Raw genomic sequence first — 10975 nt, 5'->3', positions numbered from 1 at the left:
TTATGCTAGATAATTTCTAAAAATTAATATCTATTGTCAGAATTTTATTTAATAGGTAAGTATTTATTTCAAATTATCGGTATAATTTAGCTCACCAGTTTTAATGTTGAATGTAAATAATATTGTTCAATGATATAAGTACAAAAATCAGTTGTAAAAATAAATAAGCATTATTTAAATGACATAAATATGTAAGCCAATAGAATATAAAACACATATCTATTATTATTTTAATAGTATGAGAAGTAAAACACATTTAATGGAGCGCGCCTATAGTAAAAATGATATTTACACTTCCCATTAAGAATATTATTCCGTAATGCTTATTTTAATACTTACCAATGATCATTTTTTTTACTTGCTATTGATATTATAATATTAAATAATAATTCGTATGAAAAATGTATAATAATATTGTACATTCATTTCAAACACAAAAAGGGCAGCGAAAAACCCAACGATCGACAACATTATATTGTGTAGATTCTGAAACAATTATTTAAAAATGTATTGTAATTTGTACACTTCACTCATGATAGTACGATGATTGCTTTATAGATTGTTTGAAATGTTCATCAAAACCAGACCCAGACCCAGGAGCACGACTTGCGGTACCCTTTGCGGCAGGTGCTATAAGGCACGCCTATGTGCATACCATGCAAAACAACATAGGTAAGTAAGTATACCTGAGAATCAAACCAATTCCTGAAATGCAAAAATTAACAGTCCATAAAGTTCAACATTTGTGTTTGTTATACAGTACAGGGTGGGCAAAGGCTGACTATGGCCTCAATGATGTATACTGATGCCAATAGGTATACTTCTAAAAAATGTTGAGACGCCACTGTCCAAGAAAGTCAGCAAATCCTATCTCTAGCCTCCGCGTGGCGTCCCCCGGGCAATGCAGATAATGTTCTGTATAACGCAACATAATATCTGTAGCTAATAGAGAAGGGTGCAAGGCGAAACTCTGGCGCCTTAAAACGAGAGACCTTTGGCTACGGGAAGGATCACCCAGACAGAAAAACCACACACCAACCCGTCTGGACAGCGTGGTGTGTTATGTCCAAAACCTTCATATGAAAACAAAAACTTCTAGAACCCGGCCCTCATTCTCCGGAGGCCAACCTGATACTGATCACGGCAGCGATCAGCGAAGGAAGGCAGAGGGTGCTAACAATCCCCGGATACCCGGAAAAGGCTGCCAACAGATGACCATTGCTACATATAACGCAAGAACATTGTCCAGCGATGCCAAACTTGTAGAGTTTCAAGAAGAGCTCCGGAATATCCACTGGGATGTTGTCGGACTCAGCGAAGTAAGGCGTAAAGGTGAGAGTATTATTAATTTACAAAGCGGACATGTGCTGTACTCCAAAGGAACCGATGAAGGACGCACGAGCGGTGTTGGATTTGTTGTCAACAAAGCCTGGAGGGACCGCATAGTCGAGTTCAACTGCATTTCTGACAGGGTCGCAAGCGTGATACTTAAAATCAATGCTAGGTACCGAGTTCAGATTTTGCAAGTATATGCTCCGACACAGAGCTATCCTGATGAAAAAGTGGAAGAGTTTTACGAGGAAATAACATCCTTGAAAAATAAAAGTAAATGCCACTTCAACATCATAATGGGAGATTTCAATGCACGTATTGGATCATACCAAAGAGATGACGTAGCGGTCGGACATTTCGGACACGGCTCAAGGGATGGTAGAGGGGACATGCTTGTGGAGTTTGCTGAAACCAACAATCTTCACATCATGAATTCCTTTTTTCAACATAAACCTACACGTAAATGGACGTGGAGAAGCCCGACAGGAAGGACCAGCGAAATCGATTACATCCTCACTGACAGAAAATATACATTTTTAAACTGTAAGGTGATCAATCAGTTTAACACCGGCAGTGATCACCGGATGGTGAGATGTAAGATAAGATTGAACGTCAAATCAGAAAGATCCAAACTGCAGAAGAAGTCAAATGCTCGCGTATACCTGCAGAACAATACTGAATTCCAAAATGAACTCAAAAATGCACTATCGGCTTTCTTAGATGAGAACGAAACCGTTTCCCTATCCAACGCGGAGGATATAACGAATATTATTCTACAATGTGCAGAAAAAACAGGCGTAAAAAGCTCAGAAGTTACACCTTCCACCAAGCTTTCGAAGGCAACATTGAATCTTATGGAGCAGAGAAGGAAAACCAAGAGCGATAGACAGGCACAAAACGATATGGAGTTTTCATCACTTTGCAAAACCCTCCGAAGGAAGATTAGAGAAGACCTTCGTAAATTCAATGTAAACCTCATACAAGCAATTGTGAAAGCAGGCAGAAGTTTAAACAAAAACAAGCAATGCTTGTCGATAGGAAAACGTCAAATCACAGCACTAAAAGCAAAAGATGGTTCTATCGTCAGAAATTGGGAACACTTGTTAAGCCGAGTTGAAGAGTTCTACAGCGATCTCTACAGTGATGACACTGACAATACGACTATAGACTTAGATCTTCAGAGAAATGGAAATTCGGAAGACCATACTCCCGAAATTACATCCTGGGAAGTAACCCATGCTTTAAATTACATGAAAAGTGGGAAAGCCCCCGGGGAAGACGGTTTAACGATAGATATCCTCAAAAAAGCAGGAAAGGATGCAAATGAAGTACTTGCACAATTATTCACAGCCTGCATATGCAAAGAGGATGTCCCAGAGGTATGGAAAAATGCCAGCATTGTCATTCTTCACAAAAAAGGTGACAGAGAAGACCTAGCAAATTATCGCCCAATAAGTCTACTCCCTATTCTCTACAAGACGTTCACAAAAATTCTCTCAAACCGTCTGCAAAATGTACTAGACGAGAACCAACCGAGAGAACAAGCCGGATTTAGAGGAGGATGCAGCACTATGGACCATATCCAAGTCGTCAGAGAAATCATAGAGCGGTACCAGGAATACAAACTGCCACTATGCATGGGTTTTATAGACTATGAGAAGGCGTTTGATTCGATAAAGAAATGTTCAATACTTGACGCACTCAGAAAACAAGGAATCCCTGGACGCTATATAAATATTTTCAATAATATATACAGTAGCGCAATAGCATCTGTAAATCTCCATAAACCATCGTGCAGATTTCCTATCAGCAAAGGAGTCCGACAAGGTGATACAATCTCACCTAAACTATTTACAGCTACCCTTGAAGACTTATTCAGGCAACTTGACTGGAATGACAAAGGGATCCCCATAAATGGAGAATACCTGAGTCATCTGCGCTTTGCCGATGACATAGTCATTTTCTCGCAAGACTCAGAAGACCTCCAAAGCAGAATGCAGGAACTCGCTGAAGTAAGCAACAAAGTAGGTTTGAAAATAAATGTAACAAAGACGAAAGTCATGTTCAACTGCTTTGCAGGCCAAAAAGAGATCCTCATCAATGGCACTCAGCTCGAACAGGTGAAAAGCTACATCTATCTGGGACAACAAGTATCTATAGATGGATGTATATTTGATGAAATTGTTCGCAGAGTAAAGCTAGGCTGGAGTGCTTTTGGCCGCCTGAATAATGTCTTCAAAAGTGACCTTCCACTGTGCCTAAAGCGCAAAGTGTTCAACCAGTGTGTGCTTCCCGTGATGACATATGCGTGTGAAACATGGACCCTAAGTAAAAGAGAGATCCAGAAACTTAGAGTAGCACAACGTGGTATGGAGAGGTGCATGCTGGGCATAACGCGAAAGGACAAAAAGAGGAATGAGTGGATAAGGAAGCAGACAAGGGTTTGCGATGTAATAGAGTTTATTAAAAGCCTTAAATGGAGACGGGCTGGACACATAGCTCGAAGAAGAGACAATCGTTGGACAAATCTAGTCATCCAGTGGTATCCAAGAAGTACAAAACGTCCACAAGGTAGACCTAGAGGCCGCTGGATCGATGAAATGATAAAGTTCTGCGGAAGTACGTGGCAACGCAATGCACAGGACCGAGAGAAGTGGAAGCAACTTGAAGAGGCCTTCATCCAGCAGTGGATAGATTCAGGCTGATGATGATGATACAGTACTCTCTCAGTAATCCGCCACCCCAAAAACCAGACAAGTGTCCAATAAGTTAAAGCGGCGGATTATAGTGCATACATACAAAATATGGTAAAAATTAAAACAGGTATTTCGTAAAAATTACTTTTTTACTTTTAAATTTGTACTAGCAAATTACGGTTTTATTTATAATCAAAATAAAGTATTTAATAAATTATACATAATATTTATAAACTAAGTTTATTAACTAAATATTAAACAGTAAATGACTTGATCAGTAAAGTTGTTCGGTGAGGCAGATATTCTTGAATGGCTTAGGATCCCTGGCTTTCCCTATGACCAAAAGCGTCATTTTGTGTGTCCTGGTTGCATTGGAGCACAGCATAATTGTGATGCGGTCCTTGGGCACTTTCCTCCCTGGTACATTACTTTCTTCACAATGTACGTGCGTTTTATGAAGGAGAAGTTTCCAAATTAAGCCCGTTTCATCTGCATTGTATATTTGTACACGACGGATTACTGAATTTGACAATCGAATAGCTTGATTTTGTGCTTTCAACTAGTTAAAATAACGGCGGATTATAGTAGTTGTCGGATAATCGAGCGGCGGATTACTGAGAGTGTACTGTATTTTGTCAAAAATGCAATGTGACAGGAAAAGGACGAGAAACTTTACAGTTCATGCGCCTCATGGTTTTCTTTTCATTGTGCCATCCCCTATCGGAGGTCGGCCACCATCAAGACGATCTTAGCTCTGTCATCTGCTACCAGGTGAAAGGTTCAGTGAAGCCGCAGTCGTACCAACCACGGAGGTTCTTATCCCACGAAATGCGGGGTCGTCTTCTGCTACGCTAACCATTGATCTTTCTTTGGATGACAAATTGGGGAATTCTGTACTTTTGTCCTCTCATAATATGGCCGAGGTACTGTAGTTTTCCGGTTTTGATACTACACAGTACTTCTCGGTCCTTTCCCGTTTGATTGAGAATTTCAACATTTGTTTGTCACCCAGTCAGTCCAAGGAATTTTGAGGATGCGTCATCACAACGTACCATACGCAGTCTCAGACCTAGGTTAAGGTCTCGATTGCTAAGGGGGCATCTCATTTCTAAAAAGGTACTCTTTGCGATCTCAATTCTAGTTTTTATTTATTGAGACTGATCCCATTTTTTTATCATTGACCCATGTTCCTAAATATTTATAATGGGTCACATATTCAATTGGTTCGCTGTTAATGACAAAACTTGTGTTGGTGTTTGGTGGCTGTATTTTGATACTAATAAGAATTTTGTTTTCTTGAGCTTCATTTTTAAACCATAGGTATAAAAGACAACGCAACCAATAAACTGCCTGGCACCATTCATATCCTTGACGCCAATGGCCAGCTTTAAATAATATTCAAAGTCAAACTACGTCTCTCATATACATACCAATTTGGCATGCACACTGCATTTTTTCTCATTTTGTTTTGAGCTTGTAATTTGTAAAGTTAACTCATGATTATAATATTATGATCATTGCTTTATATGTTATCCCATAGGAGAGACAACAGAAGTAGCTCTAACGACAGTAGCTTCTCAAGGATGTTGCGCCCTGCTTTCGATCCTCTCCAGGAAATGTGAGTATACCTGAGAATCAAATCAATTACTGAATCGCAAAAACAAACACTTTCCCGTTGTCATTTGTTTTTTTTCATAATATCTTTTGTTGCTATGTAAGACTGATGTGCCATAATTTTCACTAAAATGCTATTTATCGTAGAATTACAAAAAGAATGTTTTACAACCAAAATGCTAGTACACTGTGTACCTCCAGGGAAGGCGAAGCAGAGGAAGAGCGTCTGCGCGCTGGAGCGACAAGGTGAAAAAGCTGACTGGGGGAACCATTCATTCTGCCCTGAGAGAAGCGGAAGATCGAGAACGAGAAGTCTTAGTCACTCAAAGGATGGCAAAATTAAAAAGTGGTCACGATTCTCAGCCATGAGTGTACAACCAAGAAGAGAGATGCTTACACTAATTATTTTACAGAAATTAAAAACCGACTTTAATACATTGTTTCATTATTTTTATGTTATTTTTTATTGTGATATGATCGTTGCTTTATAGGGCGTCCTGTAGAGACAGCAGTAGCAGTGGTAGTCAGATGAGCACCAGTTCTGATAGCAGCAGGTCCAGCAGCAGGTCTCGCAGCAGGACGAGGCCGAGCCCTGCTGCCCCACTACAGGTATGAGACATCTGATATCAGTCCCTAGACAAAATGCCGCCTCTAAGCAGAGCCAAAATGCTACTCCATTTTTTTATACAGTACTAGCTGAAGTACCCGGCTTCACACAGGGTCGCTTCGTGGTTATATTTATCTTAGATATTTAAAAAATAATAATAGGTAATTATTTTTTTAATATTTAAATATCTGTGTGATATAAATATGGCAATATGAAAATAATTGTAATAGAAATAAAGGTCAAACAAAAGAACACTAAATTAAAATCGAATCCAAAATATGCAAACGTTATTAATAGTATTAATACGTAGCAAAAAATTCAAAATTGGATGGAACAAACAAACAACAAACTTTGTATTTTATATAACACTAATTTAAAAACCTTCGCGGGTGTGCGCACAACAACTGACAAAAGTTTCATCGCAATCGGATGAATGGTATAGGAACGCATATGAATAGAAGAAGATGGTTTTACTAATTCAGAAACCTTTGCGGGCGTGCGCACAACAACTGATCAAAATTCCATCGCAATCGGATGAATGTTATAAGAACGCATACGAATAGAAAAAGATAGAATAGAAGAAAAAGAAGAAGATGGTTGTACTAATTCAGAAACCTTCGTGAGTGTGCGCACAACCATTGACGAATGTTTCGTCGCAATTGGATGAATGGTATAGGAACCATACAAATAAAAGAAGATAGAATGAAGAAGAAGAAGATGGTTGTACTAATTCAGAAACCTTTGCGGGTGTTACCACAACAACTGACGAAGATTTCATCGCAATCGGATGAATGGTATAGGAACCAATCGAATAAAAGAAGATATAATGATGAAGAAAAAGAAGAAGAAGATGGTTTTTCTAATTTAGAAATCTTTACAGGTATGCGTACAATAACTGACGAAAGTTTCGTCGTAATCGGATGAATGGTATAGGAACCATATGAATAAAAGATAATAGAATGAAGAAAAAGAAGAAGACGATGATTTTTCTAATTCAGAAACTTTTGCGGGTGTGCATACAATCACTTACCAAAATTTCATCACAATCGGATTAATGGTATAGGAACGCATACGGGACAGACAGACAGACAGACAGACAAACAGGCATTCATTTTAATATATAAGATATAGCCTATACTCTTCGCGCAAGTGCAAGCAATAAGTTGACAAAGTTTTATCGCAATCGGATGAACGGTATGGCAGCGCATAAAACACGAACAAACAAACAAATATTTATTTATATTATAGATTTTTATCATAGAGGTATTAAATTAAAAGAGGGGCAAGAAATCGGCTTTCTCGTACAGCTGAATGAAGCAGGCCAACAATAGCCGATAACTTACGAAAAATAGCGACGCGATAAAAAAAATCCATGGCATCACAGAGGATTTACTTTGGTCATTATAACGTACCCATATAATATAATGTTAACGTTCAAATTTTGCCACAAATTGATTACCAGCCCGCCCCACCATACGTTTTCGCTATACTAGCCTGCTTCACCATACTTTCATACAGTGGCGAAGGGTGGAGGTAGGCTGTTAAGATCCGCCATAAATAGTGCACATTAAACTTTTTCAGACATACATATTTGTTATCATTGAAATAAGACTACAATTAACAGATAGTGTAGGTTAGATTTTAAAATTCAATTAAACCCTGAGAAACCAAGCCATAATAGATAATAGTCAAAAAATACATGTCTATCTATAAAATATCTAAAATTATGCAATTAAATCATACATAACTTTGAGTATTTTATAGATAGAATAATATTTTTTATTTATTATAGTTTGGTTTACGCAGGGCTTAATGAATCAAAAAAATGAAGCAAAAATATGTGTAATATGTAGTTTTAATCCAACGAAAACAAATAACTATGAATGAAAAATTGTACACAATTTTGTCGCATTGCCCAAATTAGACCAAATCTATTATGGTTTCGTTTAGGCAGGGTTTAATTGATTTTTAAAAACTAACTAATACCATCTGTAAATTGTAGTCTTAGTTCAATAAAAACAAATACATATGACTAACAAAGTTTAGTGTGCACTATTTATAGCGAATCTTAACAGCTTACCTCCACCCTTCGCCACTGCTTTCATATAACATGCCGCCCCTAGATTTTTATCATCCTTTCATGACTCCAATATCTAAGAAATGTGTTGTATGGATACATTACTAACAATATATTATATACCACTAAATCTAATTTTATTTAAATGCCATCTCTGCTTCAGTAGACAATATTGCGAGTCCACTGCTTCAGATACATTTAAAAATACACCTGACAACTTCTAAAACTCGTGAGTGACTGGCAAAAATATTTTGAATACATTTTAAATTAGGTAAGTATGTACCTATGTATAATACAAATATAATTCGCAAATTCACACGTCTCATTGCTGGTCATCAACGACGCGACGTCCAAGGACAATGGAAGTAAACTAGACATCGCGAACCCGACAAAAAAATTACATTTCTTTTAAACCTTTTATGTTAATTAATACATTTTTTTTTTTTTCAACCAGTGAGCTGATTTTTTTAATGGAAAGATATTTCCGTTATTACTAAGTTTAGGTAGCTATTTTCTACATGTACCTATTGATTCTCCTCGATTTGCCGCCCTTCGAATAACTGCTGCCCCTTAGCGACGCTCAATCTGCCTACCCCCACGGGACGTCGCTGTCTGACAGTCCTCCTTGCTGAAAATGGTGGTGTGAAAATCATAATTGTCGCTGGGTAGAAAAAAAAATGAATTCACTCCTTGCCATGTTGTTGAAGTTTATGTTTATTTGCTTTAATGTATGGCCCGAACAGTCGATTGCCGGCCTTATTGACCTTTCCTACTAAGACAGCGATGCAAGAAGTCGCCTCCCAATTTTCATGGTCACCTCTCCATTGGTAAGGGCCCACTGTAGTGCCATGCCGAAGTTATCCTCACCAGTGACGTCCCGTAGGGATAGGCAGATTGAGCGTCGCTTGGGGGCGGCAGTTATTCGAAGGGCGGCAAATCGAGGAAGATCAATAGGTACATGTAGAAAATATTTACAATTATAGGTAGTGATACACCCCTGTTACAGGCGGGCTTCTCCCGGTGTAAAATAATCATTTAGTAGCTATAAGTCGAAACGTAACCCTGACCTCTAGAAACGGCTTCATAAAACATCTAATCTGATTCCTTGCTCAACCACGTAAGTATTTTTTAATCATAAGTAAAGGCCTTCGTCCGGTGTGTGAAAATCGCATATTGGGCGGAGGTGTAATTAAGATAAATTTAATTTAATTTAAAAAGTATAAATGATGATGGATGAAAGCGATAATTTTAAGACTAAATATAAGTATTCAAATATAATAAATTTTGCCGCGCATTGTGCGTGAAATCCTCGCGCGCCGGCGCCAGGGTCAGGCTCGTGATTCGCCGAATCAAAGATCATGCGATCAAGATTTGGCCAATCACTAGTCCCTTTTACTAATGGCGTGGGTACGCGAAGTTTAAAAAAAAAAAAAAATAAATTAGTAAGCGTCCCCTTTCCGACATATACGGACCTGCGTAACTAATTGTAAAAACCTAAACATGTAAAGAAAGTGTAAAATATAAGCTAATACCAAGTTACACGAGACAGACGTGGTTTTATTTAATTCCACCCTCAAATATATCGTACTTTTTTTTTGTGAATCCGGGGTTCGATGGACACCTGAGCTAGCCGCTGGAACCCCGGGGATCTCAGTAGGTACATACTTACGTACCACGTTGTGCTACGTAAGTATGTACCTACCTATAATTGTAAACGTGGTATGGAGAGGTGCATGCTGGGCATAACGCGAAAGGACAAAAAGAGGAATGAGTGGATAAGGAAGCAGACAAGGGTTTGCGATGTAATAGAGTTTATTAAAAGCCTTAAATGGAGATGGGCTGGACACATAGCTCGAAGAAGAGACAATCGTTGGACAAATCTAGTCATCCAGTGGTATCCAAGAAGTACAAAACGTCCACAAGGTAGACCTAGAGGCCGCTGGATCGATGAAATGATAAAGTTCTGCGGAAGTACGTGGCAACGCAATGCACAGGACCGAGAGAAGTGGAAGCAACTTGAAGAGGCCTTCATCCAGCAGTGGATAGATTCAGGCTGATGATGATGATGATGATGACATACTTACGTAATTTAAAATTAATTATCCAAATATTTTTGCCAGTCACTCGCGAGTTTTGAAAGTTGCCAGATGTATTTTTAAATATGTCTGAAACCGTTGATGCACAATATTTCTATTGAAGCAGAGATAGCTTTTAAATTAGATTTAGTAATATATATTTTGTCGGTAATGTATCTATACAACACATTTCTTAGATATTTTAGTCATGAAAGGATAATGAAAAATACTGTATAAAAAAAATGGGACGGCATTTTGGCGCTGCCTAGGGGCGGCATTCTGTTTAGAGACGTCACTGCTCCTCGCTTTGCTAGAGTGGAACCAGGGTTCTACGCAGCCCGGTGTTCAGGTGGCCAATCTATAGCGCTTAAGGTGACATCTGACCCATTTTCTGGCTATATTTGTTGGCGGACAATAATTATTATTTGTTGGTTGTTGCCATCTAACGCTCCGCTTTGTTGAATATTTGTAGACAATGCGCCTGCCCTATCGTTATGGTAGCCAGCTTATGTTTACTATTTACCTATTGTACTATAATTTGACACTACAGAAATGCATATTAAAGAATTTGTAA

The 10975-nt window shown here is 38.4% G+C and overlaps 1 protein-coding gene across 1 annotated transcript; it reads left to right on the top strand.

Moving 5' to 3' along the window:
• The first annotated feature begins 562 nt into the window (after positions 1–562).
• Positions 563–6257, top strand: LOC147068921 (uncharacterized). Its single transcript, XM_085951562.1, has 3 exons — positions 563–672; positions 5569–5646; positions 6134–6257. The coding sequence occupies exons 1-3, from the start codon at positions 569–571 to the stop codon at positions 6255–6257; spliced, it is 306 nt and encodes a 101-aa protein (XP_085807688.1). The 5' UTR covers positions 563–568.
• Positions 6258–10975: the final 4718 nt, after the last annotated feature.

Source organism: Rhyacophila brunnea, unplaced genomic scaffold (assembly GCF_057557595.1).
Source record: "Rhyacophila brunnea isolate RB1 unplaced genomic scaffold, BYU_Rbru_1.0 scaffold_24, whole genome shotgun sequence".
NCBI classification, from domain to species: domain Eukaryota; kingdom Metazoa; phylum Arthropoda; class Insecta; order Trichoptera; family Rhyacophilidae; genus Rhyacophila; species Rhyacophila brunnea.
Note: the sequence above shows the minus strand (reverse complement) of the source record. Positions and strands in the feature narration are given on the sequence as shown.

Excerpts from the sequence above, each read along its gene's own strand:
- LOC147068921 (XM_085951562.1), top strand. The coding sequence starts at position 569 with ATGTTCATCAAAACCAGACCCAGACCCAGGAGCACGACTTGCGGTACC. Across the intron at positions 673-5,568 it reads TACCATGCAAAACAACATAG|GAGAGACAACAGAAGTAGCT; the intron begins GTAAGTAAGTAT and ends GTTATCCCATAG. Across the intron at positions 5,647-6,133 it reads TTCGATCCTCTCCAGGAAAT|GGCGTCCTGTAGAGACAGCA; the intron begins GTGAGTATACCT and ends GTTGCTTTATAG.